Source organism: Lipotes vexillifer, unplaced genomic scaffold (assembly GCF_000442215.2).
Source record: "Lipotes vexillifer unplaced genomic scaffold, Lipotes_vexillifer_v1.1 scaffold773, whole genome shotgun sequence".
In the NCBI taxonomy this organism is placed as follows: domain Eukaryota; kingdom Metazoa; phylum Chordata; class Mammalia; order Artiodactyla; family Lipotidae; genus Lipotes; species Lipotes vexillifer.
Window position 1 is genome coordinate 144,495 of NW_006786767.1, and position 18,338 is coordinate 162,832.

General features: G+C 49.5%; 1 protein-coding gene across 1 annotated transcript; it reads left to right on the forward strand.

Moving 5' to 3' along the window:
* Positions 1–1,490: 1,490 nt before the first annotated feature.
* Positions 1,491–17,295, forward strand: ANKRD35 (ankyrin repeat domain 35). Its single transcript, XM_007459358.1, has 14 exons — positions 1,491–1,627; positions 7,059–7,189; positions 7,972–8,060; positions 8,432–8,496; positions 9,305–9,362; positions 9,556–9,626; positions 9,945–10,051; positions 10,692–10,876; positions 11,503–11,540; positions 11,705–13,720; positions 15,466–15,555; positions 15,805–15,870; positions 16,455–16,555; positions 17,096–17,295. The coding sequence occupies exons 1-13, from the start codon at positions 1,589–1,591 to the stop codon at positions 16,515–16,517; spliced, it is 3,018 nt and encodes a 1,005-aa protein (XP_007459420.1). The 5' UTR covers positions 1,491–1,588; the 3' UTR covers positions 16,518–16,555; positions 17,096–17,295.
* Positions 17,296–18,338: the final 1,043 nt, after the last annotated feature.

Sequence of the window (18,338 nt, forward strand, 5' to 3'; positions counted from 1 at the left end):
AAAAAAGCACTTTTAATATTTTTCTCCACCTAGAGATCCCTCTCTTCTCTCTTCCTCAGCGCCAGAATGGGACTTTCTCTAACCCCAACCTATTCTTCAAAAAGCCTGTTACCTCTTTCTTCCTTTGAAGCAGAGCCAGTTTGAGAAGCAACTGTAGAAACACCAGGCTCTCCTCAGACACACAGGTGTTGCTTTCTTCTCATCGTTCCTCCTTTGTTCCTTTATTCATTCTTTTGTTCATTCACTCATCAGACATTAAGCACCTAATATGTGCTAGGCAATTTGAATCATATAAAATGCAACTCCTACGGTCAAAGAGCCCAGTCTAGTAGGGGAAACATGTAAACATATAATGGAAAATACAGAGAGCTGGTTGCTAGACGACATATCAGTATTAGAAATGTGTCACACACAAGAGGCACACTCTTTTAGGTGAGGTTGGAGGGACTTTAAAAGTTTACAGAAAAAAAAAAAAAGTCTTGAGGGGCCACCAAGTGTGAGAGGAGGCATTCCAGGGAGGATTAATCACCAGTCGGGAAGGGAACTGTAGTAGATTAGAGCAGCCTGAGCATTAGACTGTGAAAGTAGTGAGAGATGAGACTTGAACAGGCAGAGTGCAGCTCCTGATGAGCCTAGTAAACCACGTTAAGAACTCTGACCTTTATCCTGTAGGCTTTCATGTGCATTTGAGTGTGCTCTCTCTGGCTGAAGGGAGGAGAAAAGAGAGACGGGTAGACTGACTGTTCAAGCACGAATTGCTGAGAATTTGAATTTAAAGGGCAGTGGAAATAGTGAAGACGGTTTTGTGAGTATTTTTGTGGAAGGGAATGCTTAGAATTTAAAAAATCGCTCCTCTCCCTGTGCCCTTTTCTAACGTAGAGGTGCGTTGGGATATTAGGCCTGGTCCCCCTTCTCCACGTTGCGGTGGGTCGTGCATCATCCACGCTCAGTCCTTTGCTCGGCACTACAATCTCCTCCCGTTTCCAAACTGCTCTCTTCAAATCCTTCTTTGTGCCCGGGTTTTTGGCCGCGGAATGGGGGTAGGAAGCAGAGGTAACTAAGTTGGCAAATATCTCTGGACATAATCAAATCGTCGTCACCAGTGGTTAAATGCGACAGTTGCTAAGAGGCGTGCACACCGGGAGACTCCTGCGGCTGCGCTCCGGGGTACGGGGTTGAGGCGGGGCTTGGGGTGGAGCCGCAGCCTGGAACTGAGGGGAGGGGCGGGGAGGGGCAGGGGGAGGAGTTTTAGCCGGAGCCCGGGTCTGGGGACCTGAGGTCCCTTTTACGCTTGAGCAGGTCGGGGCTGGGGGCGGGTTCGGTTTGGGAGGGTGAGGTTTGAGACCAAGCCCACGCGGAGACTGCAGGATTTTTGCCTCTGCAACGGCGGACTGAGGCTGGGCCAGGGGCGGAGTTTTAAGACCAGCCCTCGGATTCTTGCCTCTGATTGAACGGGGTGGGTCCTGGGGCGGGTCCCGGTTTGCTTTTGACAGCTCTCTTACGCAGCTGCAGAAGAGTCAGGTGGGTTCAGGAACCTGTGACCCCGCTCTCCGCGCGTCCCCGTCCCCCCGTGGCCCCGGCACCGGCCATGAAGCGCATCTTCTCCTGCTCCAGCTCACAGGTGGCGGTATGTGCTACAATGTCTGGGAGGATGGGCATGGGGCTGGGGTCCAAGCCCTGTGGTGACAGAAGTCCTGAGTCCCATCTCCACGCACCGTCGCCTTTTCTCTTTATCGGTCTTTCTAGCTTTTCCGCTCCCGCAGTGCAGCCCTCCCGCCCTGCCTTCCTCAAGACCCTGTCCCCCACAAGGTCCTTTCCCTTGGCCCTTTCTGTCCTCCAAGCATCTACACCCCCAATTTCTGATATGTTTCCGGCAGCCCCTTCCCCCTCCCAAAGGCTATGTTCTCTACTTCTCTGTTTCCCAGTACTGAACTACCTTCAAGCATCTGTCCTATCCCCAGCCCCTGCTCAGCCCCAAGCCCCTTTCTGTCTCCCAAGTACTGCCCCATGCCCCATTTACCAGCCCTGCCTTGTCCTCACAAGCCTGCCCTCCTATATGGCCTAATCCTTGCTCTCAGTCCAGCAAGTACTTCCAGCCCCGTGCCTTCCCCTAGTACTTCCTCATAGTCTTCTCTGTCCTTGCCCCCATCTCACCCCATGCCACTTCCACTTCCATTCTCTCATCACCACCACTGGCTCTCAGACATCACTCCAAACCTCTTTCCAATCGGTGCTCTGACAGCAGCAGCCTTCTCCTGTTCTCCCCTTCAAGCTCTGCTGCTCTCTGTCCAGTGGCTGTTCAACTCCCCGACCTCCTTCTGCCTGCTCTCTGCGGGTTAATCTTGCAGTCCGGCCTGGCCGGCCCAACAGGCACTGCCAGAGGAGGACAGTTGCCTGGCTGCTCCCCAAGGAATGGGTAAATTGCCTGCAGAATCCACTCTGGCCAGTTCACTGCAGTGCCTGGTCATCACACTGGTTCTTGGGCCACTCAAGGCCTTCTGCCTGCTTCTCCCCCCAGTCTTCCTTCATTCTAGACCCTCACCCAGTTGTTTAGGGCCTATACTCTCTGCTTCCTTTGACTGAGCTGGGGAACAGTAATGGTGAGAGGCGAAGAGGATAAAATGGATTCACTCTGAGAGTTCCCAGTAGAAGTGACTGTCCTCCCCATGTTCTCCCAGAACAAAACACAGGGAGGAAGACTACAGAAGGGAGTGGCTAAGGGAGGGTATAGCTTCTTCTTCTCTGAAGATCTCTTAAAGAGAGACCCCCTATCTAGGGATGAAATTTTGTGTGGAGACTGGGATGACGGTTCATTTTGAAGTGAGGTAGCCAACTACCTGTAGTAATATTGCTTAGCCTAACTTGACTTTGTGGTGTCATTCATTGAGCAAACGTGAGAAATGCTCAGCTCACTCTGCATGGGCAGGCCACAGAAGCCTGGAAGTGACCTACGAGGCAAGGGTAGGAACTCTGTTGAGGCCTGTTCTCATCCCACTTAACGTTTGCTTCCCCACTTAGTTTCCACACATTAATCAACCAATCAGAAGGCATTTACTGAATGACTACTAAAGGTACCAGAAACTGAGGCTACCCAGAATGTCTTAACTCAGGATGATTTTCATAATCACATGGACTCTTCCTTAGTTACTGAAAGTCCTCCACATTGCCCTGCCCTTTCAGGTTTGTGGAGTCTGCCTGCTCCTTAGGAATCGGGAAACTATCTCATTCATCCTGATTCTCCAATTGTTGGTCAATGCCTACTTTCCAGGATGCTGGGCTGAACAATGGGCTGAATGTTGGGATTCTAAAGCATTCCTCTGTCCTTCTTCATCCCAGCTCTACAGAGGTTTGGCCATGATGAATTTCTACCCATTCTAAACTCTTCTTAGTAAAAGATTATAGGTAGTAAATTAGGTGGATTTAGAACTACTTAGCTGGAAAGAAAAGTGTTTCCTCAGTCAGGGTATGGATCCAACAAGATTGAAAATAGACCAGTTTAAGCTGTAAATTGTTTCCTCTTGAAACTTCCCCACACTTCTCATTATAAATTCCTCCACTCCCTGGGTGGCTAACCGCTCTGAACCAGTTTGTCAGAGAAATAGTGTGACAGATCTTCCTGACCACTCCCAAAGCCTGGCTTCCCAGCCGTGGCAGAAGATAGCCCCTTTCCATCTCCGACCCCACCCCTGGATCCAAATTGCACCCTCAGATTGAGATAAGGACTGAATGATCTGTGATCATTTAAAAATTAATCTAAGTCATCCAGAATACATATAAGAAGTTTAAGAAACAAACAAACAAAAGCCAGCTCCTATAATCTCATTTTGATCTAGTCAAGTAGAGGATACCTTTGAGGGTGTCTTACATAGGCAGCTTAATCTGCCTATGTAGGAAGTAAGTCAGAAAATAGCTTTAAACTGTAGGCACTGGATCAGCTTAGAGGAATGTCAATTGCATTTTAAAAATTGAGAGACAGCTCCTGGTTCCTCCAGGGCAGCATTTCCATTTCCATTCACCTGTCCTACAGAGGTAGCCACTCTCTCTGCTGTTTCTCTCTCTACTGTTGGTGTGTTCCATCTTGACAGGATGGTTATAGACAAACGGCCAGAGATAAGGAGAGGCTGCAATTACTTCTACAAAGCCACCCCCCACCCCAATCCTACAGGAGGTACAAAGCTTATCCTTGTTTTGAGTCTGCTGATTAATTTGGTGATTGCTCCCTTGAGGCTGTGATGGTTATCCTCTTTCCCAAGGTGCTGGGGTGAACAATAGACTGGATCTTGGAATTCGGAAGCATCCCTCTGTTATTTTTTTTTTTTTGTACGTGCCATGTGGCCATGTGGGATCTTAGTTCCCCTACCAGGGATCGAACCCATGCCCCCGGCATTGGGAGTGTAGAGTCTTAACCACTGGACTGCTAGGGAAGTTCCCCTCTGTTCTTCACCCTAGCTCTGCGGAGGTTTGGCTGTGAAGAATTTCTACCTATTCTAAATTCTTCTTGGTATAACAAGATTATAGGAAGCAAATTGGGTGGATTTAGAACTACCTAGCTGGAAAGAGAATGATCTACCTTGCTAAGAAGCACCTTTACCATCTATACAGCTTGACTGGCATACATTACCCTATATGATCAAGATCCCTTCCTCCCACTCCCCTGGATGGAGAATTCTGAGCCCAGGAACACCCAAAATGTGCCAAGCAAGGCTAGGAAGGATGGGGATTAGGGCTAACATTTATTGTGTACCTACTACGTGACAGACAGTGCTAGGTGCTTTATATAGTGTTATTTTATTAGCAAACTGAGGTTCAAAAAAGTTTTACGTGCCTCAATTCACAAGGATAGAAAGTGTTAGAATCAGGATTTTAAACAGAGAACTTCGGATTGAGGTCAGCTGATGGTGGTGTCCTGTGGTGGAGGTGTAGTTCTAGCTGTCTGCTTTTTCTGAGGGTGATATGGCCCCCCATGGGGCACTGGATAACGTATTATTACATCTCAGTCTGTTGGTATGTGGAGCAGTCATTTTGCTTATTATGTCCTTTGAGAATTAACCTGTTTGGAAACTCTTCTCCTTGTACAGAGTAGTGTCTGAAGGTGGGTGGCTTTACCCTGGAGGCGGTCTTAGACTGTTTATTTGAAAATAAGTAAACCTTCCATAGCTCCGTAGTAAATGGCCTGGTGGTGAGAACTAGAATAGGGCATCTGATGGCCTGGGTTCTAATCTCAATTTTACCACTATTTTGTGGTGTGACCCTGGTCAGTTATCTAACCTCAGTGTGCTTCAGTTTCTTTTCTGTCAACTAGATAAAATAATATCAGCCCTAGCTACTTTCTAGGGGGTGTTGAGAGGGTAATTGAAATAGCACTTAAAAGGGCTACGAGGAATTACCTGATGAGTATTACCTCAGAATCCATCTACCTTACATAATTTTATGGTTTAGGCATTTAAAGTCTTTCCTGTTCTTGATTAATAATTTGCCCTGGCTATGTATCTGAGAATGAGTTGGCTTCCATAGACCCCCTTTTCCCCCACCTTCTCCTATAGCCTCTTCTTGTTGCAATTACACCTCATAAAATGCAATGTGCCGCCGCCAGTCCCCCACTGCTTCCTGTTTTTTTTATAAGGATGCCATACACTTGTATAGCTTTTTACAGTTTACAGAGAGATTTTATATACGTTAGCTCATTTAATACTCACAGCATGATGAGGTAGTTATTATTTTCCTCATTTTATAGGTGAGGAAACAGATTAGAGGTGTTCAATGACTTACTCTAGGTAGCTGAATATGGGAATTACTGAAGTAGCTGAACCAGGCCGTGAACTTAGGCCTGCTGACAAATATTCACCTAGGGCCCTTTTCACCATTCCACAGATTGTTGCATCCTTTCTTCCTTTCCTTTCCTTTCCTCTCTGGACCAAGCCAGGCTTTTCCGTGCTTTCAGCTCTGGGTGTTTTTGCACAGCTCTTTCGTGTTCTGTGATACTTCCATTATTGTAATTACCCCACCACCTGAAAAAGTCAAGCTGGCATATGGTAGAACAATGCGTGCCCAGGTGTGGCTGTTGTCTGGGACAGTTGCTCCCTGCCAGGAAAATGAGGAGGGAGGGAAGGGTGGAGGAGGGGAGCTGCCTCCTCAAGCCGAGCTAGAGACCTGTCTCTGCCTCTGGTTGTTGTTGCCATGGAAGGGGAAGAAGGACTAGCCTGAGGGCATAGGTATGAGACGGGAAAACGAAAACTCTGTGCTTCTGCTCCTAGTTTTGGGCCCCAAAGCCAATGGGTAGAGATGCTATGGATAGGTGTTTGGACTCCTAGCTATGACCCAAAGCTAGGTGCCTTGATTTCTCAAATATCTGAGAACAAAGAAACAGAGGGCCATGGGGCTTGGGGCATTGAGAGGCAAGGTGAACCCAGTCCAGAGTGGTCAGTGTGGTTCAGTTTGCTCCAGCAAGACTTAAAGAGCAAAAGGGAAAGGAATCATGGCTACGATTGCTAGGAGGTTGTGCACCTAACAACAATAATCATAATGCTGATAAAAAGACACTTGAGGGCTTCCCTGGTGGCGCAGTGGTTGAGAGTCCGCCTGCCGATGCAGGGGACGCGGGTTCGTGCCCCGGTCCGGGAAGATCCCACATGCTGCGGAGCTGCTGGGCCCGTGAGCCATGGCCGCTGAGCCTGCGCATCTGGAGTCTGTGCTCCGCAACGGGAGAGGCCACAACAGTGAGAGACCCGTGTACCGCAAAAAAAAAAAAAAAAAAAAAATAGACATTTGAAATACTATGCATTCAGTCCTCAAAAATGATTTTTAATTCAGTAGCCCAAGCACCTTTTGGTCCAGGGCTGGCAATAACAGGCAGTAGTCCCCAGTGGCATATGAGTTGGTGACTATTTAACTGGCCCACCTAGAAGGACTAAATGATCTAGACTGAGCGACTTGTGGAACATTGAAAGGATCTCAGCGATGTCCCTTTTCCCTTGCTTGGCATCCTAAACATGTTCTTCTTTTCTTTCTCCACTCTACCCCCTCCTCTTATATTCACGCAATCTGTGGCTCTGGACCAGGTGGAGAGATGGAACCGCCGTGATCAGAAGCTTCTGGAGGCAGTGCAGCAAGGGGACGTGGGATGTGTGGCTGCCCTGGCCTCCAGGAAATCTGCCCGACCCACCAAGCTAGACTCGAACGGCCAGTCCCCGTAAGTAAGCCTTCTTGATCCCCACCCTTGGTATGTGGTTCTCTCTAAAAACCCAAACCCCAGTATGATGTAAGACCAGGAAATGCCTACAACGTCAGATCCCTTTTTTGTCTTAATTAGCAAGTATATCAATAAACCTTTGCTACATATCAAGTGCTGCACAAAGTGGGGGAAGAAGATATTGTCCCTGAGGTCCACACACCTCATGACCCACATCAACAAAATTGACCAAAAAAGGACATGAAGCCCATGAAACAAACGGAAAACTGAAACATACACTAAATAGAGTATTTCTTCATTGTACAAATAGGAGGGTGTGTATGCTTGAGAAATTAGGAATGCAGTGGTGGCCATGAGAGTCATGTGGCTGGAAGGAGTGATTAGAACAAGAGGGATATTAGCCGTTGTCTCTTCCCAAGTCAGCCTGCAAATGTCCAGCCCTCTGCTCTGGCCCACTCTGTGACACTTCCAGTCTGCTAAGTGTCCTGTGCTGAGTTACAGGTAAATTATGTGTTCCCTGGACACCCCTGCAGTACTCTGAGATTGCTTGAGACCTGTAGCTCTTATTCCTACCTTTGCTCTCAGCCTCCTCTGAAGTTTTAACGGTAGGCCATTTATATAGGCTTCTCTTTCTCAGAAAGTCAGGCTACGGGAGCTTCCCTCTCTGCTTTTGGGTTTGGCTTCGGGGTGACGGAGCTTAGTAGGCAGTGCTTATTAAGGTTCTCCCATTCCTCATCCCCCGGTCCCTTCATCCTTCTGCCTCTCGGCGTTGATTCTGGCAGGTTTCATCTGGCAGCCTCCAAAGGCCTGACAGAATGTCTGACTATACTACTTGCAAATGGGGCTGACATCAACAGCAAGAATGAGGATGGTGAGTTAGACTAAAGCACTGGGTCATGCTGCTTGCTTTTCCCTTTACAGCAGCAGTCGGGGAGTGGGGGGCCAGTGCTGGGCCCTGCTGGAGGTTCCAACTGTAGCCCTCCTGCTTCTCTCCTCATAAGTTCTGGCCAGTCTCCTTCCAGGGGTTCCGCTCCCTGCAAGCTGGGCCTACCTCACCTCCATTCCCACCTCCACCGCAGGTACCAGGCACTTGGGGAACAGGAATTTCTGGCCCCACGTGGCTGAGAGCCTCTCTCTCTAATCTCCCTCTGATTATATGTGCGTCTCTTGCCTTTCCTCCCTGTGAGTCATCGGTATGCATGGGGCCACCCACCCTCCCTCTCCCCTTCTTTCGCTTTCCAGGGAGCACCGCCCTGCACTTGGCCACCATTTCCTGCCAGCCACAATGTGTCAAGGTCCTGCTGCAGGTAAGAGCAACCCCTGATACTACTCCTGTGAAAGGAAGAAGAGGACCCAGAGACGCCTTACTCTGTCTTGTACTCACCAGCAATATTTGGTCAAATGTACCCCTCTCATCCCCAATAAGAGAGCTAGTAATCACTTATTCATTAGTTCGCCAACATTTATTTAACACCTGCTATGTGCAGGCACCCTGCTTAATGCTGCCCTTGAGGGCATGTCATAAAGCAGCGTTGCCAGGGACTGACTGCCAGTCAGTCAATATGCATGTATTGAGCTCAGCCACTGGCAGAGGCACTGCAGACGATGATGGGCAGGTGGAAGGATGGCAGAGGTGTTCTCATTAAACCTAAAGCCTGCTGTCTGTTTTGAGGAGTTTGTGGTGTAGGAGTACAAAGAGAAATATACATGTGAAATGACATACGGACAATTCAGAAATAAGTCTCCCAAAGTTCAAAGGCACAGTTCAACAGGCCATTGTGCAAATGGATGTTCTGCTTTGTTCTTCCTGGCCCTTTCCAAGTTTCCCAGTTATGATCCTAAAATACCAGACATAGACTCAGGTGTCATTTTCCCTAACATGTTTATTTACCTATAATATGATTTTTCTTAGGCCCTAAGTTTATGAACCAGGGCTGAAATTCAAGGCTGCCTGTCATCTGCAAGGAATAAATTGGACTTACCTAGTAGTTAGCCAAAGTCATGGCCCTCCTGCCCCTCCCCACAGTACTGTGAAAGCTAGTGACCCAACAGGGGGTATGGGATGAGAGTGTTAACACCACGCTCCATGCTGCTTCCCTTTGTGGCTGTTTGCAGCATGGTGCCAATGAAGATGCTGTAGATGTGGAAAATCGTACTCCATTGCACTGGGCAGGTGTGTGCCAGGGGACTGGTGGGAAACAGGGCTGCAGGGACCAGAGGGTGGGGAGGGAGGGGGGGGATAACATTTGGTGGGAAGGGCAGGCCAGAGCTGACTGCTGAAATGGTTGGAGGGGATGCTGTGTCATGGTCTGACTAGGTGTCTTTCCTGCTTCCCCTTAACCCGATCATCCCGCAACCCTCCGTAGCCTTCTCTGGCTGTGCCTCAAGTGTGCTCCTCCTGTGTGATCACGATGCCTTCCTGGATGTCCTGGATAATGTGAGTGTCAGCTGGGCAGCTGGGCAGGGCCCTACATGGGGAGGCTGCTGCTTTCTCTGAACTTAATTAGCCAAGTTCCATGACCAGGGGTTGTGTAGCACCACCTCCTCTTCCTTCTCCCCATGCCCTTCCTTCTCTTCCACACAGAGAGGTTAAGGCTTATCTTCTGGAGAGCTTCTAACCCTCTGAGAAGGAGTATTTAGCCCCAGGATTGGCGCTTTTTCCTGGAGAGGTGCGGGAACAGGGGAGTTGGTTGCATTGTGTCAAAGCCCTGGTTCCCCCGGCTCCTCGTGAACCCCCTTCCCACAATCTGTACAGGATGGACGTACACCCCTGATGATTGCATCGCTGGGTGGTCACGCAGCTATCTGCTCACAGCTACTGCAGAGAGGCGCCCGGGTTAATGTCACTGACAAGAATGACAAGTGAGCCTTCCCCATCTTCCCATCCCAAATCCCGACCCTGACCAATCTAGAAAGGAGCCACTGGGCAAAGTGTGTGTGTGTGTGTGTGTGTGTGTGTGTGTGTGTGTGTGTATTGGGGAAGAAGGCAGGTTGGTCTCTGTTTTCTTGGGAACCTCTCTCCTTCTCAGTGGTGGTTCAGAAGAGCACTGCTTGTTGCTTCACTGTTTTCCTCTTGGTGAGTTGAGAACGTTTTCCTTATACTTTCCTATTCTGTTGCTGACACTGCCATCTTCCTAGCATAGGTGACTCTGGAAGTAGAATCAATACCTCTGGATCCACTAGTTTAATTTACTGGTTTTCGAACTATCTTCTAAGCAATGCAATACTTTTTCCCCAGTAAAGAATTTATGCAGAACCTCAACATATAAAGCAGATGGAAGTGGAGCCCTTCCAATTGGCCCCCTGCTTTCTGATGCTATAGCTCCAAGGAATGACATTTGAAAAGTTCTGGTCTGGCCTCATGCTTTGTCACTGGCTAGTGCTGGTCTGTGGTTCTCCTGACCACACTGAGTGAGAGCTGACCTTGTGAGTGGATTTTTTGAAACCAGGACTCCTGGGTTCCATGAGAAAAGCTTATGCTCAGATTTGTCCCAACCCATAGATCGGCTCTGATCCTGGCCTGTGAAAAAGGCAGCACTGAGGTGGCTGAACTGCTTCTGAGCTATGGAGCAGATGCAGGGGCGGTGGACAGCACGGGGCATGATGCTTTGCATTATGCTCTACGCACACAAGACAAGATGCTGTGGAGGCTGCTGTGGCAGGCCCTGAACCGGCAGGAGCGGGGAGGTAAAGCCAATACCCTTTTGTAACTTCAAGATGCTCCTCGATAGCCTTAGAATCAGAGAAGCATCTTAGAATCCCATTTGTTTCCATGGCAATAATAATTGTCACTTTAGTTGAGAGTTTACTTATTTACTGCTGCTGCTATGAGATGACTCCAAATTCCCAAAAGCACGGTCACAAAATTCTTCAAAGCAGCCTTGTGTCTCACTGAAGGCAACTCTGGCTAGTACTCTTGCTAGCATTTATGAGTTGCAATTGTACATCTATTTATGTGATTTGATGGTCAATCTCTCTCTCTCCCCTACTAGACTGTAACCCCCTCAGATGACAGGCCATCTCTGTTTTGCTCACCATTGAGGTCCTGGTGCCTATAACAGTGCCTGACACAGTGTCCAATAAATAAGTGAGTGAATGAAATGAATGAGCTGGCATATCTCTGAGATAGGAAACGAAGGTTGCTGGACAGCTAGGGATCCATCAAATAGGGGTGGCTTTCCCTATTCGACATGTGTGGTAAAGGATTAACACTGAGGGGCCACTCCTTTCAGAGAAAGTCTGAAGGCAGAGTGTGGGCTAGAAGCACGTGGGCCCTGTCTCCTCTCTCATTTTCCCCATGTCTTTTCATATAGGTCAGGGGTTAGTTCAACACCCAGATCTTGCATCCCAGGTAAGACCCTAAGTGCCTTCTCCTTTTGCTCTGACCCACCCCAGGCTTTCCCGCTGGGATATCTCCCAGGCAGTGATCACCGGGGCATCGAGACATTCTAAGAGAAGAAAGGCCCTCTTGGGCTAGCTGCCCGGGTTTACTTCACTGTTCCTTTTTCTCCATAGGCCTCTCCATCTGAGCCTCAGGTGGGTTCTCCACCTAAGAGCCCATGGAGAGCAGAGCCTGAGGAGGAGCAGGAGGACGAAGAGGATGAAGATCCCTGTTCAGAGGAGTGGAAGTGGAAGTATGAAGAGGAGCAGAGGAAAGTTTCCCAGTTGGAGCAGGAGCTGCTGCGAAATACGGAAGAGTGTAAGGCTCAATCTGCAGCTTATCTGGGCCTGGAGAACCAGATTCGAGAACAGGTTTGGGAGCTGGGGTTCCTCCTATCACAAGAGCCCGGAGCTCCGGGAGACCTGCGCTCTAGTCTCCGGCCTGGAGGAGATGGCATGGAGCAGGGTTGTACCCTCGACCTGCTGGCTAAGTGCATACAAGAGCTAAAGAAGCAGCAACAGGCAGCAGCCGCAGCTGCAGCAAAGCCAGTATTAGCTTCCAAGAAGACTGAGGATTCAGCTGGAGGGCTGATCCAGTATGACGCCCATGGAAGGTCCCAACCAGAAGAACAGGAGCCACCCCACAGCCCAAGGTCTGAGACCATTGGGAGATCCACAGGACAGCAACCGACCACCAATGGTGGGCAGGCCCTTGGCCCTGATCATACTGACCAGCTGCATGCTGGTCAGAAGGCGAGGCCCCAGGCCCCAGGGGCTGAACCAACAGGTACAGTGGCTGAACCAGTGCACACAGCAGCCATGAACCAGCTCCTGCTACAGCTGAGGGAGGAACTGGCTGCAGTGTGGCGAGAAAAGGATGCAGCCCGGGGGGCTTTATCAAGACCAGACCTGGAGGGAGCTGTGGGGACGTCCCGGGCTGAGGCTGCAGCAGCAGCCTGGGAGAAGATGGAGGCCAGGTTGGAGCAGGTGCTGGTGAGGCTGGATCGGGCAAAAGCAGGATTACAGATGAAACCTGAGGCCCTTGCCCAGGAGCCCAGAGAGGGAGCCCCAAAGGCAGGCCCAGGGGCCATCACCAAAGAGGGTGAAGGGAAGGAGGAAGGGGCTCCTGGGGCCTGGGGAGAGCCTCTAGGGATGCCTGGAGGGGAACAGATGCCAGGAGGGGGCCTGGCAGAGGGACAGCTGGAGAAGGAGGTGTCAGCACCGAGGCTGAGCGACAGTAACTTGCTGCAGGAGTTGGGGGAGCTGGGCCAGGAGCGGCAGTGGTTGCAGGGGGAGCTGCCATCCCTGAGCCAGCGGCTACAACAGGAGTGCGTGCCCAAGCCAGAGGCGCAGGTCCAGCTACAGCAGTTGCGGTGGAGCATGGGGCTGCTGACAGATGAACTGGCCCTGGAGAAGGAGGCCACCGAGAAGTTGCGGAAGCGCCTGGCCTCCCAGAGCAGAGGCCTCCGGGGACTGTGGGACTGCCTGCCCCCAGACTTGGTGGGCAGGGGGAGTGCACGGTGCCCTGCGGCCGAGCGCCTGGAGGAGCTGCAGGCCTGCATCAGCGCCCTGGTGGCCAGGCATCACGAGGCCCAGCAGGTGCTGGCTCGGCTAGAAGAGGAAAACCAGCAGCTGCGGGGCTCCCCTGCCCGACGTGGGGAACCGGGCGCCTCCTCAGAGGCCTCAGCGTCCCCCCAAGTTGAAGCTCTGGAGCAAGACCTGGGGAAGCTGGAGGAAGAGCTGCGGGCGGTTCAGGCCACGATGAGCGGGAAGAGCCAGGAGATAAGGAAGCTGAAGCAGCTGCTCTACCAAGCCACGGAGGAAGTGGCTGAGCTGAGGGCCCGGGAGGCGGCCGGTCTGCGGCAGCACGAGCAAACTCGGGGCTCACTGGTGGCCCAGGCCCGGGCTTGGGGCCGGGAGCTAAAGGCCCTGCTGGAAAAGTATAATACGGCCTGCCGGGAGATGGGGCGGCTGAGGGAGGCGGTGGCCCAGGAGCGGCGCAGGAGCGGGGACCTGGCCGCGCGCGCGGCGGGGCAGGAGCGCCAGGCCAGCGAGCTGCGCGGGCGGTCAGAGCAGTTGGAGAAAACGGCGGAGCTGCTGAAAGAGAAGGTGGAGCATCTCATCGGGGCTGGCCGGGACAAGGAGGCCAAGGTGAGCAGACCAGGCAGCCGAAGGGAGCATCAGGGCAGGTTTCTGTGTGTTTAGGGTTGGCTGACGGGAATCGATCTTTCGTCCGATTAATACTCCAAACAGAACACCAGTCATTTGCAAGGATCGCACTATGTTCTCCTGGGTCTGAGGGGGTCTGGGATTGAGATTGGAGGTGAGGTAAGTTATAAATACAAGAGAGAAGGGGGGCTTAGGTATTAGAATTTGGGACGCAGGGCTCAGAAGCAGTGTGGTCAGGGCTACCACCATTGGGGTACTATGGTTTAATCGGCATTTTGACTTAGGTAATGTATTAGCCTGCTAAGACAGCGGATGCTGTGGTGAGTCGCTGTGGTTTTGCTAGGGTTCTGAGGAGGTGCCTGGGCTAGGGGTTGCTGACAGGTTAAGAGAAGTAGACTAGACTGTAGTCCCTTTCTCCCCTCCCACTTCAGTCAGAGTGGGCTCTACAAAAGATTTCCATTGGCAAAGAGGGTGCCAATGCAGAGGAAAACAAAAGTTTGAAAACCATTGTGTTAGATACCCGAGTTTCCTAATGATTGCTCCAAAGGTGAATATAAGTCTACAGGCTTCCAACAGACATTTTACAAATTCGAAAACATCAATTTACAAATGAATTTAGTAATTGTAGAACTACCTGTTCAGTGAGTGAATTCGGACTTATCAAAGTTTGTGTACATGATCAAATTTAGAAGGATTAAAAAATATAGGGAATATACATTTTACGGACTATAAAGGACATAAAAATAGAAGGAACGTTATACAGAATAGGAATCAGTGTGGGGTGGGGCTAATTAAAGAAAGGAATTTTCTGTTGGTGTTGAAGGGGAAGATAAAAGTAGACAAATGAGCAAAAGAAAATATTGTAGTGGGCTCTGAACTGAGGTTGTCTGCATTTGAATTTCAATTTCAAAACTGATTCAATTTCAAAATTTCAATTTCAAAACTGATTCAGTTTCAAAACTGATTGGGAATTCCCTGGCGGTCCAGTGGTTAGAGGACTCCTGGCTTGCACTGCAGGTGGTCTGGGTTTGCTCCCTGGTCAGGGAACTAAGATCCCACAAGCTGCAGGGTATGGCCAAACAAAACAAAACAAAACAAAACAAAACCCAAACTGATTGATCTTGGGTGAGTTATCTAAGCCTCAGTTTTCTCATCTATAAAATGTGGATAATAACAGAGTTGTGAGGATTACATTAAATAAGACATTATATTTAAAATAGGACAATTTTTGGTAAATGGCTAGTACTCAGTAGAAGTTAGCTAGTTTTATTATTCCTACTACCACTATTCCTATTACTGCTGGTTATCGTTAACTGCATTTGTACCTCAGTCTCACAAACCACAGAAGCTCATCTCCATTTCCCTCAGTGGTCAGTAGGCCAAAGTAGGTCAGGATCCAGTACAGCGTTAAGAGTGCGTCCCATGAATTCAAAGAGATCTTGGTTCAAATTATGATTTCATCACTTATTAGCTGTATGATTTTGATAAATTACTTAACTCAGGCACCTTATCTACAAAATGTGAATAATAATAGTTCCCTCAGAGAAGGATTGTTCTTCTCAGAACAGAAGAAGAGTTGTTTTGAGTATTAAGTGAGACAATGCGTGTAAAAGTATCTGGCAGATATTAAATACCCAATAAAAGGAAACTCACCTTGACTTTGGGTGGTATTGGGGTGGGAAATGACTGGGGCCTCATTGGTTCCTTTTCTTTCCTTTTGACCTCAGATCAAGGAATTGTTGAAGAAGCTGGAGCAGCTTTCAGAGGAGATTCTAGCAGTTCGGGGAGAAAATGCTCACCTTGCCCGACAGCTGCAAGTATGTCTGGCCCTCAGGGGGATGGACACTGCTAGAGAAGAGGGTGCACGGTGGAAGTGATGTACCTGTGGGAGAGATTCTGGGGATTCCTGAGGCCTGGCTAGGCAGTGGTCTAGGTTGAGCCAGTGATGGGCCAAGGGAGCCTACCTGGCACAGCTGAGCACTCCACTTCATTGTTCCTCATGCTTGGGGGATGAGGGTGAGTGTGAGAGGCTGGGCACATGACCTCCCATTGATGCTCACTCCCAGGATTCCCAGAAGAACCACGAAGAGATCATCTCCACCTATAGGAATCATCTGCTGAATGCTGCTCAGGTGAGCCTGGGGGCAGGTAGAGGCAGAGAGCTGGCCAGGGGGCATTGCATTTGGCATCCCTTCTCTTACCTGCACAGACTCGTCTCTCAGGAAGCTGGACTTTAGATGTCCCAGTACTAGGTTTCTGGATATCATTAGACAGATTGAGAGAAGTTATGTATGAATGTGAGGGGGAGAGGTGTTTGCCCCTCCTTTTCAATTCCCTGATTGACTGTAAGGCTTTATCCTGTCCTCTACGCCACTTCTCAGTGTCCTCCTGAGCCAGCTTATCCCTCGCCAAGGAAGAAGAGGTGGGTGGCTCGCTCCTTTATTAGGAATAATAATAACTACAAAGAATCGAACACTTATTGTGTACCTGGTGCTTTGCTCCATATTCACAGTTGTAACCTTCACAGCAGTTCTAAAAAGTCGGCATGATTATCTTCCTTGTGAAGATTAGGAAACAGCTATTGAGAAGTTAAGTAGTATAAGTGAGGGCACGTAGTTAGTAAGTAGCATCCTACTCTACCATAGAAACTCTCCCTTTCCTGTCTCTCTCATTTCCTTTTCTTCATCTCCTTTTGTTTCTTTCATGCTGCCTACAGGGCTACATGGAACAGGATGTGTATAATATCCTACTGCGAATCCTCAGCATCCAGGAGGAGTGAGGCATCCTGTGCCCTGAAGAATATGGGATCTCTCTGTTGTGAGTTGTGGTTTGAGGGTGATGAGGGAAGGAGCTTGGGAGAAAGGAGGCTTAAGGATAGAAATTGGAGTCTCCTTTTGCCCCATGTGGTAGCTGACACTAGGGAGTCCTGTGGGGCATGGAGCGTTTGAGGTGAGGTCAATTGAGAAGACATGAAATGGGGAATAACTGGGTGGAGTCAGGAATCAGTGAGCAGGTAGACTGAAGGGGTCTGACTTATGAGATGGAGACAGAAAAGAGGAGTTGAATGACTCTCCTAAGGTCTGGGGTAGAGAGATGCCAGTGAAAGATGAGTGATGGTGGGATAGTGGTGCACAGTTGTTTCCTAGTGTGGGACTCTACAGATTCCAGAATCTCTCCTTCACTCCCACACCATTCATTCAAAGTGTAGTCATCCTCCATCCTTCTCCCCGCCCCTATGCAGGCAGCCATCTTCTCCAGTCCAGATAGATGAGGATCATCTTTAGCATCTTGGCATGGGTGGGAGGAGACTGAGGGTATAGAAGTGTGTGCATTTCATCCTTGCATTTCTTCTTTCAGGGAATAGAGCATCCCTGGTTGCCAGAGCCTCCAACAGGCTGTGGTGGGTGGTGGGTTGGCCACTACGGGTGTGTGGGTGGGGCTTCACCTGATGTTATGGACCCCAGACCTGAGAACCTGAACCCTGGACTCAGCGTGGATGAGATCAGAGGAGGTGTGGATGGAAGCCAGCTCTGTGGAGGATAAAGCAGGAGGCAGGATGATGTTGGGTGTTGTTTTTTTCTGCCTAAAGGGGCATGGGGGAAGGGATCTTTTTCATTCCTTTTTGATCACAAATGGCCCCATAAGTTAGCTGCTTTCAAACTTTGATTATGATCCATAGTAACAAATACATTTTACATCCTGTGTGTACATACCTGAAATAATATTTACCCTTACTATTTCTATTCTGTTCTATATTCCATCAAAAAATATTGGTTACAATACATCCACTAATGGGTCAAGACCCAGTTTGAAAAACAGCATTCTCACAGTTTGAAAAACAGCCCTCTGCAAAAATGGAGATTGACATTCTTCCTTTCTCTTTCTCAAATCTGCTTCTTACTGACTGACACACCTCTAATCTTTTTTCTCTACCTTGGGACTCCTCAGTCCACTATCTTTTTTTAAGAAGGATAGTTGGAGAGACCTAGATTTTCTTCAGGATGTACAATCTAAAATATTCTATCGGGCTTCCCTGGTGGCATAGTGGTTGAGAGTCCGCCTGCCGATGCAGGGGACGCGGATTCATGCCCGGGTCCGGGAAGATCCCACATGCCACGGAGCGGCTGGGCCCTTGAGCCATGGCCGCTGAGCCTGCACGTCCTGGGCCTGTGCTCCGCAACGGGAGAGGCCACAACAGTGAGAGGCCCGCGTACCGCAAAAAAAAGAGTGATCATAAAATGATATGTAACTGGAAACTTTACTTACTGGTCATTTTGCTTCCCACCCACACCAGTCACAGCTCTTGCCTTTAGCATTCTCCTTAGCATTAAACCATGGTCTAGATTTGAGGTGCATGGTCTTATGTAGTCAGTGTTCTTTGCCCCAGGTGCAAAGAGGGATGAAAAGTCTGATTCCTGGAAGAGGGAAGAAAGGATACTCAGCTTTGGCTTCTTCCCCCCAGTTCTGTTCTCAGACTGAAAAAGTGTATCTCTCTGGGCCACTTCCCCTGGGTCTCCTCCCCTTCCTGCCCCTTCACCAGCCAGATTGCTAGGTAAGAGTAAGGCAAGTGAGTTCCTCCAAAATCTGGAATTGCTGTTTG